Below are 19,963 nucleotides of genomic sequence, written 5' to 3' on the forward strand. Positions count from 1 at the left end.
CTGTAAACCTGTAGTCACAGATGAAGTTTACAGAGATACGGGTGGCGCTGTGGTCTAAACAATTGAGCCTCTTGGGCTTGCTGATTAGAAGGTTGGCGGTTCGAATCCCCATGACGGGGTGAGCTCTCGTTGCTCTGTCCCAGCTCCTGCCAACCTAGCAGTTCGAAAGCACACCGGTGCAAGTAGATAAATAGGTACAGCTGCAGCGGGAAGGTAAACAGTGTTTCCGTACGCTCTGGTTTCCGTCATGGTGTCCCGTTGCGCCAGAAGCGGTTTAGTCATGCTGGCCACATGACCCAGAAAGCTGTTTGTGGACAAATGCTGGCTCCCTTGGCCTGAAAGTGAGATGAGTGCTGCAACCCCATAGTCGCCTTTGACTGGACTCAACCGTCCAGGGCTCCTTTTCCTTTATCTTTAGTCGCACAATAGCTTTGCCTGTGATTTTTCTACGATCTCTTTTGTCCCAGCGCTGGGTTGCAAGGGGTTGGACTAGATGATTGAATCCCTTCCAACTCTGCAATTCTCTGCCTGCCCTTCCTTTGTCCTCCATGCCCTTCTCTGCCCAAGTCCTGCCCTGCAAGTGGAAAAGGTCTTTCCTTGGCCTAATCCCCTCCTCCTTCGCGAGGAGCCAAGTCTTGGGCACCGATTAGCAAGCAGGCTGATTAGGATCTTTCATTCCAATTTGCTTCTTCCCTTCACTGGCTCCTTCTTGCCTGGGGGTCTTCACGCCCACTCTTGGGAATGAGCTTACACCCAAGGAGCTAGACGGGGACAGTGTTTTGATGCGGACGCCGATAACCTCTTCTGTGCTCCGCTGGACCGGAGAACTGCGTTAGGCGACAGGCTCATGTGACTCCTTGTTTGCCTTGGCGGGGGGAGCATTAACCCATCTGCCTCATCTGCGCACACCTCATTTCGGATATTAAGAGGGGGAAAGCTGGCCCTGAAATCTGGAGCAGAGGTTCTAGAAGCCAAACAGGGTTGCTTGCAAAGTGGCCACCTTCAAATGAAAACTAGGCTCCTATGCCTTTTATAGTTGAACAGAAGAGGGAACTGTAGCATCTGCAGGTTGTTTTGGAGCAGGCATAGGCAAACTCCAGCCCTCCAGATGTTTGGGACTACAATTCCCATCATCCCTGACTACTGGTCCTCTTGGCTAGGGGTGATGGGAATTTTAGTCCGAAACTTCTGGAGGGCTGGAATTTGCCTGTGCCTAGTTTGGAGGGATGAGACCAATTCCAGTGGAATTGGAGGCCCAGTGTGGTGTCGTGGTTAAGAGCAGTAGACTCATAATCTGGTGAACCGGGTTTGCGTCTCCGCTCCTCCACATGCAGCTGCTGGGTGACCTTGGGCCAGTCACACTTCTCTGAAGTCTCTCAGCCCCACTCACCCCACAGAGTGTTTGTTGTGGGGGAGGAAGGGAAAGGAGAATGTTAGCCGCTTTGAGACTCCTTCGGGTAGTGATAAAGTGGGATATCAAATCCAAACTCTTCCTCCCCTTGCTAAAATTCCTCCCCGTTTTGTCTCCTTTGCTATTAAAGGCACAGGAATCCCATCCTTTGTTGCTGATAAACCTATAACCAATAGTGGTGGTCTCCATCCTTTGGACTATAAGTCCCATTAGCTCCAGCCAGGATGGCCAAAGGTCTAGGATAATGGGAATTGTAATCAGCAACATCTGTGTCGGATACTCTCCTGGCCCATGTGCTCCTTGATATCTGGATAGCCAGATCAGGATTTCCAGATCACCAAATAGTCTCTTTCTGATATTTATGTCTCTCAGAGTCCTCCTGAATCAACCCAGGTTTGAATCTGCCTGATGTCTTTTGGGGAAGCCAGAAAACCAAACTGCAAAAACCCTGTGGATTTTTAGAAATATGGGGTTGAATTAGGAATTGGAAACAAAATATTCCTGTTAACTGAGCCGTATTTTAGCCAACCAATACAATTTCCCCCTGCCCTAGAGCACTGAGCAACCTACCACACAAATCCTTGCTGGTCAAAGGATCCTTGCTTGTCCTCCATTTTAAGATACCCTCATTTCATTATTTTTTCCCTATTGAAAGGAAGTTAAGAGTTTTTTGGAATACGGACTCGTGCCAGCTGGCTCCATATCATAGTGGCTGAGGTGCCTTCACCATCTCCCCAATAAAATGTTTGAGGGGGCTGCTTCCCCAAAAGTTGATGGGCATTCCCATTCAAATAGTGTATGCGCACTGTATCTTGTGATCGATTATGCAGGATGGGGTTTACCTGCCTCCACCCCGCAAAAAAATTTTTTATTCAAATTGGCACCCTGCTCCATATTGTACCATGAATGTGACAGGAATGGAAGGAACCAATAGGTGGTGGGAGGGATACTCAGAATTTCCCTGCCCCTTCCAATGTAGCTCCTGTTTACAGGACTTGTATGAGAAGCCTCCAGAGATTGGCAGCTGTCAGCCAGAGACCTGGTGTCATGTCAACCAAGTAAAATGCTAATATACTTGAATCTGCAAGGTTAATGTTACCACAACTGAAGGAAGAAGGCTTGCGTTTTTAAGAAGCTATGAGTATTGACTCTTGGGAATTCCCAGGTGTAAAAAAAAAAAAGTTATTTATGTATGCTTTTGAATTATGGTGCTGGAGGAGACTCTTGAGAGTCCCATGGACTGCAAGAAGATCAAACCTCTCCATTCTGAAGGAAATCAGCCCTGAGTGCTCACTGGAAGGACAGGTCCTGAAGCTGAGGCTCCAAGACTTTGGCCACCTCATGAGAAGAGAAGACTCCCTGGAAAAGACCCTGATGTTGGGGAAGATGGAGGGCACAAGGAGAAGGGGACGACAGAGGACGAGATGGTGGGACAGTGTTCTCGAAGCTACGAACATGAGTTTGACCAAACTGCGGGAGGCAGTGGAAGACAGGGGTGCCTGGCGTGATCTGGTCCAGGGGGCCACAAAGAGTTGGACATGACTAAACAACAACTACTACTGTGGCCCGTGTTTTGTTAGCCCCAAAATGGAAAACGAGTGATGTCCCAACTAAAGAAGAATGGCAACTTAAACTGATGGAATATGTGCAGCTTGCAGACTTAACATATAGAATAAGAGAACAAGAAGACCCATTGAAAGAGAAGAAGGGAAGTCGCTGATATTTTAAGGTTTGTAAATGAATATTCTAAAATGTAAAAGAGAAAAAATTAATATTTATTTTTTTACAGAAAAAGAAAGTATTGACTCTTGGAGAAGATTCCCACCCAGTATGTGGTCTTGAGGGTTTTTCTACTAATTTTGTCAAAGTGTACCTTGCGGCTCCTGTCTATTGGTTGTCTAGCTCAGTATTGTCTAGTCTACACTGGTTCACGGTGGATTGTCTGTGTTTCAGGTGGGGGACTTCCCCAGCCCTAACTGAGGTTGCTGAGGGATTGAACATGGGCCTTCTATATGCAAAGCAGATGCTCTACCTCTGAGCTATGTAGTCCTTTCCAGGCTACAGGCTTAGTAGAGGACTTAGGCTACATCATGCAAGATCTTTTTCTGTCTGGGATGACACGAAAAAATAAAGATGATGCTCTGCAACAAGGCATCACAGAGGAGGTGCCTGTCAGACATAAATAAAAAGCAGTACTGTATTGGTTCACTTGCTGATAGTCTCCTTTCCCAGGACTAACATATCTACTATGTTAGAGCACCATCTGGAGGCTATGTTAGTGAATAAGTGTTCATCTTTCAAAGTCCCGATGGGTACCATCCAACTAGATGCTTTCCTCCACAAGTCCCATGGAAATGAACAGCTGCCTCCACCACCTCCCCAGATTCTTTTATTTTGAGAGATGGCAATACTACAGGGGACAACCCTGCCTTCTAGTTGTGGGGATATTTAGTAGAGGGATGACCTTCCTGGCATGAGAAGTAGAATGATTACATTAAGTTTTCTATGAGATTTCAGGAGCTGCATCAACAGGATGTGTGCCGTTGTTCAGCTATAGTTCCATGTTTCTGAAAATTTAATAAGAACGCAGACCCTCCAAGTGTCCCTATTTTCCAGGGACAGTCCTGGATTTACAGAAGCTGTCCCAGTTCCTGATTTGATCTTGGAATGCCCCACTTTTCCTCAGGAGATCTCTATTTTCATCAGTGAAATGTTGGAGGGTATGGAGTTATGCGAACCCCGAACCAAGGAGATAAGTATCTATACATCTGAAGGCAGCCCTGTATAGAGATGTTTTGTAATGTTTAATGTTTTATTATGTTTTTATATCTGTTGGAAGCTGCCCAGAGTGGCTGGGGCAACCCAGCCAGATGCACAGGCTATTAATAATAATATTAATATCAATTGAATAGGGTGCCCCTATTTTCATCGGAGAAATGTTGGATCGCTTCCTGTTGGATTGGTATCTACATATAATAAATATCAGCCAGTTGTCTTCCTGGCCCAAACCTCAGCCCCATTCTTTGTTCTGACATTTTCTCTGTTCAAAGACAACTGCGTTTTCATTATTTGTTGTCCCCTTCCCTTTGTGATCCTGCTCACTGGAGGCATGCAGAAGAAGTGTGTGAGCTCGTATTATGTCACAAAGGTCTGGTGATGTCATGAGCCCTGTTCAGGAGTGAGAAACCTGACACAGTGCTTCATTAACTCAAGGGGGTCCATGAGGAGGGGTGTCTCCTGTCCTTTCAAATGGTAGAGGTGGAGAAAGGGTGATCTGGTCCCAATGGTGTCCCTGGAGGGTACCATCGGCCTGTTGGCTGTGCTCTTCACAACCCACTTCCTTGTTTACTCTGATGGCTTCATCAGCCAAGCTGTCCTCCAAGCAACCATGGACAAGAGACAGGGAGGAGGTAAGTAATACGATAGAGCCACAGGGCATAGCAACCTGAGAAATCAGTGGTGTCACGAACGGAGGCAAAACAGAAGGTGGTGACATAGCAGTAGGAAGATGGCAACAGTGAGAGTGAGAACCTGTGCCTAAAAACCCCACAACACGATTGTGGAATGTCTCCCCTCCCCATCAGCTGTCTTCATATACTCATAGGTAAAGGACCCCTAGACAGTTAAGTCCAGTCAAAGGCAACTGTGGGGTTGCGGCGCTCATCTCGCTTTCAGGCTGAAGGAGCCAGCGCTTGTCCACAGACAGCTTTCTGGGTCATGTGGCCAGCATGACTAAACTGCTTCTGGTGCAACGGGACACCGTGACAGAAGCCAGAGCGCACAGAAACGCTGTTTACCTTCCCGCCGGAGCGGTACCTATTTATCTACTTGCACTGGCGTGCTTTCAAACTGCTAGGTTATCAGGAGCTGGGACTGAGCAACGGGAGCTCACCCTGTTGCGGGGATTCAAACCGCCGACCTTCTGATCAGCAAGCCCAAGAGGCTCAGTGGTTTAGACCACAGCGCCACCCACCATCTGCAATAGCTTGCCCTGTGCTGAACATGGAAGCAGGATGTCTGGTAAATGGACAGAAAGAGTTGCCTATTAAAAAAATCCTTTGAAATGTTTAATAGAAAGTTTCATCTCGTAGTGGATGGTGTGGCACTTATAGAACAGCTACTGCTGTTCCAAAATATTGAGCAACATTTGGATAGATTTGGATAGGCAAGTGGCCCCATTGGCCCCATACCCTTAAAGTAGGGTCATATCCCTTTAAACAGTCGTGGATTCCCCCAAAGAATCCTGGAACCCCAGTTTGTTAAGTGTGCTGAGAGTTGCTAGGAGACCCCTATGCGATTCACAATCCCTCCTCCCAGGGAACTCTGCCCTGGGAATAAAATTGGGGTGAAGGGATTTTCTCAGGATGTTGGAGGGTCTGCGTGAACTCGCCCTTCTTCTGATAGGAAATGCTCTGCGGGGGGATGGCAAAAATTGGGGGGCCGAGGAGGGTAGTTGCAAGGGAGTGAGAAATGTCCCTATTTTCATCTGAGGAATGTTGGAGGGTATGTGAGTCATAAGTTGTGCAGCCTTGTTTACCGGGCAGTGGGTTTCAAAAGCCAGGATCTATCTACGAGAACCCCAGGTTTGTCCAGAAATCCTCAAGGAGATTGATTGTGGCAGTCATGCTTTCGTTAAAGACAGATTGCTCACCTAGAAATGGACAGCCATTGTGAAGTATGAACTCTGTGCCCCAGAATTTCTCCTGTGCCCCAGGATTTCGTGAGATGCATTCAGTGGTTCCTCAGTAACTGGCAATTGCTAGAATGCATAGAAAACTAAATAGGCATGCCCAGCAGAAGTGGGGTGCGGTGCACTTTTGTGTCCATAAAATAAATTTATTCGCAGTTGTTTGCAAGGGGGCAAAGATTGTTTGGAGACGTGTCACTGTGGTGGGGAAGAGGGAGCGCATTCACCTTGTGCATTGAACCATGGGTGCCATCAGCACACACTGCATTGCTTTCAGATAGGCATGCATACATGTGCATTGACTGCAGCTGGATTGGACAAAGGGCTTTCTGCGCAGTGCAGGAGAGCAATGAAACTGCCAGTACAATGTGGCACAGCAGGGAGAATTATTTCCTCCGCATCAGCCTCCAGCGGTGAAGCAGCAACAGTCTGAGAGACACGTCTGCAAATAGCTATATCAAATGCACCAAAAGTAGCATGCATGTGCGTGTGTCGCAAAACATTTCTATTCCTCTTGAAACAACCACTTTCTCAGGAAAACCCGGTTCTCATGAAAACTCAATGCAAATTTGCTAGAGGTAGTGTCAGGATAAACTAAGGGACTCAAATATAATGTTTTAAGGGTGTTTTAAGTGCACGATACAAATGTGACACTAGTTGGCGATGGTGAGCGAATGGGAAATTCAATATACGTACAATTTAGAACGTTTCTTTAAAAATTTTCACACCGGTTTTTTAACTACATGTCTAGATTTAGCCTAAGAAGGGAATGTAAACACAATTCAGGGGAAGAATGGTAGAATGGAGTGTCAGCAGACAGAGTGAATGAAAGAGAATCATAGAAAAGAGATTTTTGATTCCCCCTTTATGTTTAAGGCGGGGGGAAGATGGAAGAAACATTTGTGGCTTCATCAACAGGGGAAGGCATGGAGGTGATCGACATGGCGGAGAGCGAGGACTCCCAACTGCTGGGGAATGCGGCCGTGAAGGACATGTTGCTGGACTTAGCCGTCTCTCTGAACACAGCCAGTGTCATGCTGTTTTTTTTATGCGTGACATAGAGCCCGAAGTCTTAGCAATGGTAATGGATGAAGACAACATGAACATCTACTTATGCTTCATGATTGCCTTCTGAGAAGCAGCTGCGGCTTCATCGCTCATGTCCAGGGACTTTTTGGGGCTCCACCGGAGAACAGGGGCTTTTGTACCAGCTACACACACCTCCACATTCATGGCCCCCCGAGAACAATAAAACCTCTGACCAAAACTTGTAGAGTTTCTTCTAAGCCAGAAGTGTCCCTTTTGATCCTCCCCTGGTGACACCTTGTCACAGGCTCTTGGGCTTTGAAAGCTTTCTAGAAAGATCTACCTAAGCATGAGGTAAAACGGTTCGATTACAGGCAAGATACTGCATGATGGAAAATACCTCACATTTGTTTTTTTAATCATCCCCCTGCACACAGAAAACCAAACGTCCGAGAGAATTCCAGCATAGCCTCCTCACAGATATCCTAGTTTTCTATGCGCAGAAGGGTTTGATGTTTATTTTTGGAGGAGAAGTTTTCAGTCATGCAATCGCCCACCTGTAATCTGAAGTGGGACACTTCCCATAGTTTCACCACTATGTGTTAAGTTCTGAAGAGAAGATAGTTTGGCTGCATGTAAGCCTCACCATTTGAAAAGCAGCTTTGCTCAGTCTTTTAAGAATTCAGAAGGCTCCCTCCTGACTGTTGAGGGAAGTTGCCTGGAGAAGCTTGCCTTGAAGTTATACTGAGGAGGCGGGAGATGTCTAATCTCAGTTACTACGGCCATCTCCAGAGGTTCTTAGAGCTAAGCGAGACTACAGTAGAAAACAAAAGGGAGAGGCCTGCTACCAGCCTGTCACATCTCCTTCGCTCTCATTATTAGTTAGAGGCCAGCTCCTCCATCTTTCTTCAGTCCTCAGGAGACAATTCTCAGAATTCAGGTCAGGGCCAAATTAGATGGGGAGAAACAGCAGCTTCAGAGAGGTGGTTTTTGTTGGCACCATGACTCTTTTCGGGAAGAGCTAAACTGCCTCCTCATGTCTCACAGCCCCCTGTCTTGTCCAGTGTGAAAAGCCAAATCACATGAGCAGACTATTTTGAGATAGCTTTTTGCCATCTGCTCCATTCCTGGCACAAATAGGCTCTTCTCTTGAACTGCCTGGGGCCATCCTCTGCCTTCACCACTAGGTTCTGTCCCCCCTTGACTCCACCTGTGTCACCAGACATTATTGTGATTGCATCCCGTGAGTTTCATGCTCCATGCCCAGCAAGTTCCACAATACAGTTGCAGCCATCTAGCAGTATTGAACACAGGTGTTTGGAGGGCAGATGTTCTTTGGCTGTGGCGCTGAATAAATAATTTGCTCCCTAAAAGAATGCCTTGAGAGGCAAATTAGCAACAATTTCACCCCTTTTCTCAGAATGAACATGAGTTGGCAATGCAATAGCATCCATATGAAATACACATGAAGACTATTTTTCCCTTTAAGTGAAACTGTGAGCCTTTTGTTTGTTTGAACTACACCTTGATTAAAATTTGCTAGATCTTTAATGGACCACAGGCCAGGTGACAACCTGTTGATTAGGCCTCCAGATGATGGAATAAAGACAACACAATTTCACTCCCTTTGACACATACAAAATCTCAAGGCTGTATCTCATATATATATATATATATAGTGTAAAATAAAAACACATTTAGGAAACAATGTACATTCATCTAGGTTCAAGTCAAACATCACACCAAACCTTAACTTTTCATGGTTTTGGTGCGATGTCTAAATTGACAGACCATAATTTATTAACAGTCAGCAAACCAGAGTTAGAAACCATGGTTTGAAGTGGGTTTGGAAACCATGGTGTTCCCTAACTATAGTTCAGCACAGTCTAAATTCACAAAACTAGCACCATTTTTTGGTCACTACACCATGGAGGTGGAGGAAGACATATGAAGCTGAGGGGACAAAAGCAAATAAGCAACTTTAATCTATGCCTTGCCTTTGGGGATTTAGAAGATCAAACCATGGCAGGCCTAGTTCTCAATGAAGTGGTCAACTTGTGTGTTGAGTGTACAACTTCAGGCTTCGATGATGGAATACTCTTTAATATAGAATAATCCCGGAATTTATGAAACTAGCATGTAAAGGAGAAGGCAAGATGGAACTCTGTTCTGGTTTTCTATATGGAAATAATTTTTTGTATGGAGAATAAGCAGTCACATGAACCCTTGCTTGCATTCTGAAGTAGTACAGACACAGATTTACCACCTTAATGAAAGGGATAGACAGTCTATCACAGCAAAAACAACAAGTCCTGTGGCACCAAGAACTAGGTCATGGTTTGTGTCTAAACTACAGTTAGCACATCCTATGTTTGACATGAAGTGAATCTTAGTGTCTCATTGTTCCAAGTGGTTATAGTCAGGACTTTTTTTTAAGCCAGAACTTGGCAGAACTCAGTTCCAGAACCTCTCAGGTGGGCGCCATAGCCATTATAAGAGAACAAAGGAGGCGTTCACGGTTCCGACACTTCTCTTTCTAGAAAAATAGCACGAGTTATACTATTCAGAAAGTCTCTCACTGTTATTTTCATCTTTGATTAGAAAAGAGCCACTAAACACAGTCACCAGAGACTTGTCAACTGATCTTCAGTTCCTCAGTTCCAAATCATCCCTAAGGCGTTTAGGGTATTATTATTTTTTAAAGAAGTAGCAAATTTCTGCAACACAGTATCTTCTCTGTATTCCCTTCCTTCTTGATGGAAGGATGGAATCTTCTTCCACCTTGAGCCCTTGGATGGACGTAGTGGAGGAAGAAGGGGCATTGCACATGGAAGGAATGGGGTAAGTGGCTGCTGTGCACATCGCTGACACCACTGAATCCACATGAGCCCTCAGTGTCTCTCCATCTTTTTGCACCAACAGTACACATGCTCTTCAGCATCTTTTTTTACCAGATGTGGCACTTCACAGCTGGATTCACTGGTGATTTACTCAGACAGTGGAAGTGCCTGGAGAAATCTTCGCTGTTGCTTAGGGACCCAAGGACACGGAGTGGCGGGGGGCTGTGTGGATCTCTGTGCAAGAAGCTTTGCAGTCCTTCAGGGCTCTGGTGCCCACACATTGCCTGCAGAGAAGACAGGGGTGTGAATAATTGACCTGTGGTTAACAAGAGAGTCATTCCTCCTCCATGTTTATGTCACGTTTCCGCTCAGCTTTCGTTGTGGGATAGAAAGTTTGGGGGCAGCGGAACCACACATATTCTAGAACAAATTGGCTTGTGGAATTTCCATGTAATGTAAAGTAGGACCTTTAGGTCCTGATAGCTGCATGAATGAAGATCTTCTTTTACATTACATGGAAAGTCTAGCCTTGAGAGAAGCACCCAAATAATTGTCAACTCTTTGGGGTGGTATTATACAGGGGCAATTGTCCATGTTCTTTTTAGTTATCTGCTCCACCATGGTCTCCTGTCAAAGAAACAAGTCTTGGAGGTTTTCATCAGGCTTCAAACATTACTCAAAAAGATGTTAAGCCAGCTCTGAGCAGCAAAACCTACACTGGTGGAAAACACCCATGTATAAATGTTGTTAGGTCCAGTGGCTTGTATGGGTCCAAAGTAGACAAACTTTTTTCTGTCGAGGACCATATTTTTTTCAAGGGTAATCTGTGGGGAGCTTCATGCAAGTGGTGGAAACAGTGAGAGTTGACAATGGGCAGACAAAAGGTTTTCTGTATTACATTAACTAATCTGGAATAAAGATTACCCTGCTTCAGTTTTCACAATGACTACCTCAGATTAGAATTCCCAATCCCATGCAGATCTACTCAGAAGTAAACCCCACTACATTTGATGCAGTGACTCTCAAATAAGTAAAGAGATGAAAAGCAAGTGAAATTGATTCCTTTCTGACTTTAGTGTGCTGTACTATTTTTAAAAAAATATTTTTATCATATGATATACTGCCTCTTCTAATTGTTCTCAAACTACAAGCAAAAACAGTTTTAAAAGCCCAGGAGAAATGAAGAGCAACTGCTGTTGCCCTACAAAAAAAAAGTTTTGTACTCGCTTCCAAAAAGAATGGAGGCAGTGTGTAAGGATGTGAGAGCTGAGATGGGACTGATGTAGCTAAAAGCCAGCCAGAGCAAAAAACAGAGGAAAGAAGAAAAGGTAGCAAAGGGTACATTACATGGGCAAAGCTGGTGAAGAAGAGCTGGTGGTGTGAGACCTCAGGCCAAGGTAACTTCACTTCTCTGTGTTTTTCCAACCAATTCTTATATGCCTGTGGGCAAGAAGAGAGAAAAGAAATCTCAATTACAAATCTCGAAATACATTTCCCTATTTCAAGCATGACTTTCCAACAGCATCCTCTGAATGGGAAACCTCCTTTGCACTGGGACACCCAGGGAACTTCAGTGGTTACTGAGAAATGCACTAAGAAACTCTGCAGAGTTTTGCTCCTGCCTCTTCTTTCCTCGATCCTTCTGGTTGTCTTCCTCCCCTACCTGTTGCAGCAGGAGGAACTTTTGTGGAGGGAACACCTGCCATAAAAAGAAAGGCACCGGATCTTCTGAGTTGCACTCTGCTCTTCCCTGGTCTGGCTGGAAGACGCCCAGTGGGAAATGGAAGATCTGAGGTCCCAGCATCACTGCAGAGCCCCTTGTTATGACCTCTCATTCCCCAAGCGAGAGAGTGAGAAATAGCCCTCTGTTTGCTAAGTCTTACAGGTTTATTCTCCATTTCTCCTCTGCTCCATCCCTTTTGCACGGCTCTGTTGATTACATCTGCATATAAGCTTGCCCAGTGTAATCAATCTTCGTTTTGTATCATCATCATCATTACTGTATGTATTGCATGTATGTACAGTGGTACCTCAGGTTACATACGCTTCAGGTTACATACACTTCAGGTTACAGACTCCACTGACACAGAAATAGTGCTTCAGGTTAAGAACTTTGCTTCAGGATGAGAACAGAAATCGTGCTCCGGCAGCGCGGCGGCAGCAGGAGGCCCCATTAGCTAAAGTGGTGCTTCAGATTAAGAACAGTTTCAGGTTAAGAACAGACTTCCGGAACGAATTAAGTACTTAACCCGAGGTACCACTGTACAGTGGTACCTCTGGTTGCGAACAGGATCTGTTCCAGAGGCCCGTTCGCAACATGAAAAGCCTGCAACCTGAAGCGCCGTTTCTGCGCAGGTGCAGGCACGATTTGGTGCTTGTGCGCATGCGCAAAGCACGATTTAGCACTTCTACACATGCGCGAGCGGTGAAACCCAGAAGTAACCCTTTCCAGTACTTCCAGGTAACCGTGGGACGCAACCTGAAAAAAATGTAACATGAGGTATGACTGTACAGGCAGTAGTTTGACTTCACCCCTGGAGGCATACTCCATTGTCTCTCAAGACAGGCAATGTACTGCCTTAGACCACACAGCCTTAAGGCAATTTACACCACAGAACAGAAAAAGATCTAAAAACAAAGACTAAAAATGACCATATTCAAAATTACAAAGAAGTTGGTATTTTACATGGAGTTTTTACTCCAAGAGAGCATTGTACCCAAAGCACTGAACACGTGTACTTGGGTGGAATTGTGTCTCCGCATGAAAATCTCCCACACCCAGTTTTTCTTAAGCTGAATGTGGAACATCTAGCAGCAATGCTAATGGACAACATCATTGAGAGCAGGCACTAACACGCTTAAGATGATAAATTATGATCCATGAAAGATGAAAGCATGGGGACACAAATACCTACTCACTGTGGGGTAAACAATTAAGAAAGGTAAGTTCAAATGGATTTAGCAAGAAGATATAAAAGAAGAAACGAGGCGGACCATAGTGGGGTGATGTGAAGAAGACCACCTAAGAGACAGTGGCAACAAGGATGGTGGAGAGACAAAACAGCATGGTGGCTGCAAGTGAGGACTGAGGAGTACCTGCAAGCTCTGATGATTATGAGATTTTGGTACCTGGTAAGCCATGGCAAGTCCCCCAGTATCAGCTGCATTCTCCAGGAGGGTGAAAGAGCCATTGATGCTGTGGCCCTTCAAGGAGTAGCTCTCGTACTGTTTCACAAGACAGTCTATACGTTGTGCCAGTGTTTTCATATCACAGGCAAGACAGTTCTCGGGTAACACTGTGAACCGAAAGGAAATCCAGGATGGTTAAGTCCCAAGTGGTGATCACCAGCAATGCGTTCCCTGGGAATCGTTCACTAGGCTAGAGTTCAGATAATGAGTCCGTGATTTCCATTAATTCCTATGGGGGAATTATTAATGCGTACCTGTCCATGGAATTTTGCCCTCCAGAAGCCAAAATAAACCAGCAAAGCCCAGAAAAAATGCTCTTTGATTTGTTTGATTGCTCCCCCTCCCTCTGTTCCTCAGTCAACCAGCGAAAGGCAAACAAGGAAAAAATGCTCCCTGCTTGGTTATCTGAATGTGGAGTGTGTACTTTGGGTACTAACTGCTCATGTTTGGATTAAGTGATTTTTTTCATAGTGAATGTTGGTAAAGTAAGGCCCACATGTGTAAGCTCTGTACTCTACAGTCCCTAAAAAGGAGGGGGGGACTGTATCATCTATGTGGTTACAAACAAGTCAAGGCCGGACTTCGTTTGTCCTTGGGCCTATACAAATATAGAGTCTACACAAACTATTTACCATTCAGAGCTCAGTTATTATGACATCATCAAAAACAGGGCAGCTTTAAATGTGCCTTAGGATGGGTTAAGAGTTTGGACATGAGCTGGATTGCTTCTACCCGGACACTGAGGTCCAGCGCCGAGGGCCTTCTGGAGGTTCCCTCACTGCAAGAAGCCAAGTTACAGGGAACCAGGCAGAGGGCCTTCTCGGTAGTGGCGCCCGCCCTGTGGAACGCCCTCCCACCAGATGTCAAAGAGAGCAACAACTACCAGACTTTTAGAAGATATCTGAAGGCAGCCTTATTTAGCCTTTTAATGTTTGATGCATTACTGTATTTTAATATTTTGTTGGAAGCAGCCCAGAGTGGCTGGGGAAGCCCAGCCAGATAGGCGGGATATAAATAATAAATAATAAATATTAGTATTATTATTATTGTTGTTGTTGTTATTGAGGAGGGGTTTCAACTAAAAGGGAGGCAAAGGAGTCAATACAGAACTTGCTGGGATTTTCAGTAGATTTAAATTCTGTCTTAACTTCAGTTTGCATTTTACACTTTTGGTTAAGCATTGCTCACTGGCTAGCTACCCGATGTACTTAAGCCTTGGCTACTGCTTCTCCTTTGCAAAGCAGCACTGGGAAGGGGCAACGTGCGATGGCCAGGAGAAAGCTGCTTTCTCCCCTTCCCTCTCCTAGCCACTTCCCCCACTGCTAGGCTTCCACATTGGTGAAGGAATAAACATGGCTGAAGCAAAGGAGGCTGTGGGCGGACGGAAGGGGCAAACAAAACCTGAGGGTGCATTGCTGGGTGAAGGGTTAAGCACTTCCCTCCTGCCTGTTACTTCTCCAATGAAAATTGCCTCCTTCCAAAGCGACTTTGCAGTTGAGAAATTGGTGCCTTGGGTTTCAGCACACAGAACAGCTGGGCAATAATGAGTTGTTCTGGCACTTAGGAAAGTAAGACCCCACAAGTTCAAATAACGGAAGGTGCAGCAGATTATCTACAATGCCTCCCACTACATACCATAATCGTAGAAGGAGTGCAGCAGTTCATGCGCCATGAAAAACCCCATGGCTCCAAAGTTCACAGCGCTGAAAAACACATAAGACAAGGGCTTAGCGAAACCTCCATGGCTTGTAATCTATAGCCTGCAAAACATAAGCAAAGGGCTGCAGGCTTTGTTTCCCTCCCCGTGGACTCCATATTCTAAGTAAGGTTACAGGTTTTTGTCAGATTGTTGAAGATAAGCATGGGAGAGCCATCATTATTTGTGCCCACATTTCTGTCTCACTAGACTTTCTGATCAAACTGCTTTGGCAGGTTTTTGGGGGTTTTCTTACTGCTATGTGCAGCATGGTGCAATGGAAGGGCAGCAGTTCTGCGAGCAGTTCTGCGCCACTTAGTCCTTACCTGGGAAATTCGGTATGGAAGAAAGGGTTGCGGAACATTCCAGCAGGGAAAACGACAGCGTGTCGCCTCAGTGAATAGTATGAATGAACAGACCATGGGGGAACTTCCCAACTGGAATAGAATATATATAAAAAAAAGAAAGATGGTGAAGGAAGGAATGACTTGGGCTGTGATTTTTATTCCATATCTCGTTCCTCCTGATCTACTCAACGGGCCTCACCTTTGTAGTACAGTGGTACCTCGGGTTACATACGCTTCAGGTTACATACGCTTCAGGTTACAGACTCCGCTAACCCAGAAATAGTGCTTCAGGTTAAGAACTTTGCTTCAGGATAGGAACAGAAATCGTGCTCCAGCAGCACGGCAGCAGCAGGAGGCCCCATTAGCTAAAGTGGTACTTCAGGTTAAGAACAGTTCCAGTTTAAGAACGGACCTCCGGAACGAATTAAGTACTTAACCCGAGGTACCACTGTAATACTGTAGTACAGTCATACCTCGGGTTGAATGTGCTTTGGGTTGAGCACGTTCGAGTTGCGCTCCGCGGCAACCCGGAAGTAACGGAGCGCATTACTTCCTGGCTTTGCCGCTCGCGCATGCGCAGACACTCAAAATGATGTCACGCACATGCGCGGAAGCGGCAAAACGCGATCCGTGCACACACAGATGCGCCGTTGCGTCTTACGTTGCGTTCAGGATGCGAACGGGGCTCTAGAACAGATCCTGTTCACATCCCGAGGTACCACTGTACTGGTTCAAAAAGAGATGCACTCATTACATTATAGCCGAAACACCAAGGGATGAGTTGCAATTGTGAATGAGCTATCATGGGAGCTTTCATATCACTGGAAATTATCTCATATGCGACAATTTTTCATTGAAGTCCTCTCTCATCTTCCCCTTCCTGCCACCAAGTGTTAAGTCATTAAGTATATCTGATTCAGGGATGTTTCTAAAACGAGCCCTATCTGAACGACTTCGCTGCTTTTGGAAGTTCCAAATTATTTGATCTTGCACTACTGAGTTAGCAATCTGCTGGACTTTCTTCAGACCACAGAGCATGAACTATGATTTTGCCGGCTACCACACATGTACATTGCTTCGATTACAGTGTAAAGAAGATCTTGATGCTACCACATATATGTGCTAGTGGATTAGTGCAAAGATGCATAATTAATGCTCTAGCAAATTGTGATGTGCCAGTCCTGGGATTAATTTTTGAAACTCTCTATATTAAAACAAGACACATAGAATGGGAGTGAATCCACAAAACAGTGAAGGGACTGAATGGAGCAAAGTCACTTCTCCTTGTTATGTATCACTGTCTGCCTTGCATTCACATAATCTCTCCTTCATCGTACAAGGAGAACATACTTATCCTGTAGATGGGGATTGATGAGTCTCAGGGAGAATCTCTTCCTCAGAGACTTCAGGCAGGCAACTACATTATGGAAGAAGTGGTCTTCATAAATCTCCAGCTGAAAGAAAAATCAAGCAATAGGATTAGAAGGGGAGACGGAACAAAATTTATTGGCACTCTTAATATACAGACAAAATGTAAAAGTCAGGTGCATTAAAAACGCACTAAAAGTTTATTGAATATATTGTAGATGAGTCATTTTAAAATACGGCAAAATATAAAACTATGGAACGCAATAATAAAATATAATAGTGACTGAAAGTCAGGTGGAAGAAGGACAAAACAACCTGATGTGGATTAATAGCACCCCGAGGGCACAATCCCAAACCCCTGGTGGGAGCTTACATAGTGGATGAAAACTCTGGTTTGCAGCTCTTGCTGCAGGCTGGTGCAATGAAGAGTCTTGGATTGGGCCCATTTCCACAACTTGCGGGCAGCTGGGCTGACTTTGGATTCAGCAGATCCTTGACTAGCCCACCCCCCTCAACACTCCATTTTCAGAGTATATGCTAGTGGGAATATCACCTGCAGTAGCTTCAATCAAATACAGTGGTACCTCGGGTTACATACGCTTCAGGTTACAGACTCCGCTAACCCAGAAATAGTGCTTCAGGTTAAGAACTTTGCTTCAGGATAAGAACAGAAATCGTGCTCCGGTGGCGCAGCGGAAGGCCCCATTAGCTAAAGTGGTGCTTCAGGTTAAGAACAGTTTCAGGTTAAGAACGGACCTCCGGAACGAATTAAGTACTTAACCTGAGATACCACTGTAGTTTAGATGGGCACAGTCAGGTGTTCCATGGTAGTACACACACACACACACACACACACACACACCACTGCCTTGTTCAACTCCCACCCTGCACAGCAAACTGCAAGTTTGGATTGCTTTGTAAACTGACAAACATGTTTCACTCACAAGGCAAATATTAATAAGCAGATTAGCTGCTCCACTGTGGAACCTGAGTACGCAGTCTATCAGGCAGGCTTGTCTGAATATGGTTTCATGTTCGTCTGATTCAAGCAAATACTGCGAGAAAATCCTCCAAATCACCAGACTGTTAAGATCTAAGCAAAAAACATGCTCTAGTTGAAGTTTCCAAAAATCCACTGTAAATTCCTGGAGTATCCAGCCACACGTGAACAAAATATGCCTACTCCCTGTTTTTCTTGCGCTGGATGATTTGAAACTTTAACTAGAGGATCTCTCGCCATTAGCAGCAGCAGCAGCAACATGGCTTCTTTCTTTCCCCCTAATTGTGTTGGCAGTCTGGCCACCATTTTGCACCCCCCTCCCAGTGCCCCAGACCTAGCATCCTACTGTGTATATGTGGGTGGGAAGGTACGGCAGACGCCGTAAAAAATGGTTGAGGAGTATTTGAGGAAAATGTCAAACTCATCTCTCTTGGGGAGGAGCCAATGAGATAGTAGCCACAGGCTGGATTCAAATGTCACTGGAGAAGCATGAAACAGAGTTCCAGGGCAGTGAAACTGAAACCTTCCTGTACCACGGGAACCATCTTTCAGGAGGCAATACCATGGAACTGCAAGCAATGTTTGATCCACTCACCTCTTGATACTCATTGTCAACTTCATCTGTTTGGAGGATGCTCTCTGGGTAGCCAATCTCCACCTGGAGGCTATAAATCTAAAAATACAAGAAAATTATCAAGAGGACTGATGTTGTTTTGCTTTGAACATCCAGTGGCACCTTTTAAATTATATACATGAATGTCAGGCTTGGGGAATTCTCTCCCTCCCCCAGTGGAAGCAAGAAGCAGGGAGGAAACAAAGATAGTCCTTCCTAATTGTTATGTGCTGAAGTTCTCACCCTGGGCCAGCAGGGGGATACTGTAGATAGTTTTCACTCAGGTCCACATATGCAAATAAGGGATTGAAAGTGACGTTCAGTGATTGGATAGTTACAGAAAATGGTTACTGTTGCGTTCTAGTGGAGCTCTATATAAGCAGGCTGGCTGAACCCTTCAGTTCAGTTCTGTTCTGGCCTATGAATAAACAAGAGCTGTTTGAAGAATCGCTGTGTCGTCTGATATGTTCACCCACAACTTAACACTAATGAGTTTATTCAGTCATCACGGTGGGAGACAAAGAAATCCAGTCATTCCCAATTAACAAATGCCGCGTTCTGCACTCTTAACGAATGCTGTGTTCTGGGAGAAGGGGGCGTCAGTTATGCTTTCCAGTGACGTGTCAGCTGGCTGCTCTGCCTTCCCCTTCTCCTAACACCTCATAACTCTGCTGTTCCCTTGTGTCTGAGATGTGATCTTGCTCAGAGCCCTACTGTAATTTGATACTGCTTTCCCCTTCTCTGGAAGCTACAAGAGAAGGGGAGGGAGATCTCCAACATTCCTCCTCCTCTTCAGTCCAGTCCCTGACAATGAATGTGGAATGTACAGTGGTGCCCCGGAAGACGAATGCCCCGCAAGACGAAAAACTCGCTAGACAAAAGGGTTTTCCGTTTTTTGAGTCGTTCCGCAAGACGAATTTCCCTATGGGCTTGCTTCGCAAGATGAAACATCTTGCGAGTTCTTGCGAGTTTGTTTCCTTTTTCTTAAAGCCGCTAAGCCGCTAATAGCCGTGCTTCGCAAGACGAAAAAACCGCAAGACGAAGAGACTCGCGGAACGGATTAATTTCGTCTTGCGAGGCACCACTGTAAACAAATTCTTCCTCCTGAGATTTATATATGTAACTATTACTCAAGGCCTGCTCCAGAATACACCTCCCATATCCCTTCACTGAGGTGGATAATGCAAGCTCAGAGGTACGCAGACCTCTGTCAAGGACTGTGGGGCTTGAACCAAAGACCTTAAGAGTCCGTTGCTGGGACTTAGGCTGGTGAGCAATCTAGGGCTATGTAGCTTCAAGCTCAGATACTGAAGAAAAGGAAGTGTGTAATATCAGTCCCTGTGACTAGTAGACATCTAGTGAGGACTAGTATAAATACTAGGAGCCTGGTCAGCTCTTGACTTGTCAGTAAATTAACCCTTCTGCCTGCTACATTCATGGATCCATCTGTGGCCCAACCACTGATCTCAAGGACTTTGAGCTGGAGAACACGGTTGTTCTCCAGATTTGGATTCTCATGAAGCCACATACCCACACCTTAGTCCTGATAGCCATCCAGGAACACATACATACTTTCTCTTTGGCCTCTTGGCGGGCCTGACTTCCCATCCACTCCACTTGATCCAGATGGCTGTGGATGGCATCTCGGATCTCGGAGAACATCTGCTCAGCCTGGCCAGAGAAAGTACGGAAACCGCACGATTAAGGAAACACATCAGTTGCATTTAGACATAATGCTACACCATAGTTTAGTGTTACATGAACAAATATCAGGTTCACAAGCCTC

General features: G+C 45.3%; 1 protein-coding gene across 6 annotated transcripts in view; it reads right to left on the reverse strand.

The window, feature by feature from the left end:
* Window positions 1-8,834: 8,834 nt before the first annotated feature.
* Window positions 8,835-19,963, reverse strand: part of KEL (Kell metallo-endopeptidase (Kell blood group)) — a 28,661-nt gene continuing 17,532 nt past the window's right edge. For all 6 annotated transcript variants that reach the window (XM_077921114.1, XM_077921115.1, XM_077921113.1 and 3 more), the window contains exons 12-19: window positions 19,750-19,848; window positions 18,160-18,237; window positions 16,547-16,650; window positions 15,176-15,286; window positions 14,789-14,856; window positions 13,094-13,260; window positions 11,312-11,404; window positions 8,835-10,248 (exon numbers count right to left, since the gene is read on the reverse strand). In XM_077921114.1, the coding sequence (XP_077777240.1) occupies window positions 10,072-10,248; window positions 11,312-11,404; window positions 13,094-13,260; window positions 14,789-14,856; window positions 15,176-15,286; window positions 16,547-16,650; window positions 18,160-18,237; window positions 19,750-19,848 (897 nt within the window). In that variant the 3' untranslated portion in view covers window positions 8,835-10,071. The remainder of the gene's footprint in view (window positions 10,249-11,311; window positions 11,405-13,093; window positions 13,261-14,788; window positions 14,857-15,175; window positions 15,287-16,546; window positions 16,651-18,159; window positions 18,238-19,749; window positions 19,849-19,963) is intronic.

The sequence above is a fragment of the Podarcis muralis genome, chromosome 17 (genome assembly GCF_964188315.1).
Source record: "Podarcis muralis chromosome 17, rPodMur119.hap1.1, whole genome shotgun sequence".
Taxonomy (NCBI): Eukaryota; Metazoa; Chordata; class Lepidosauria; order Squamata; family Lacertidae; genus Podarcis; species Podarcis muralis.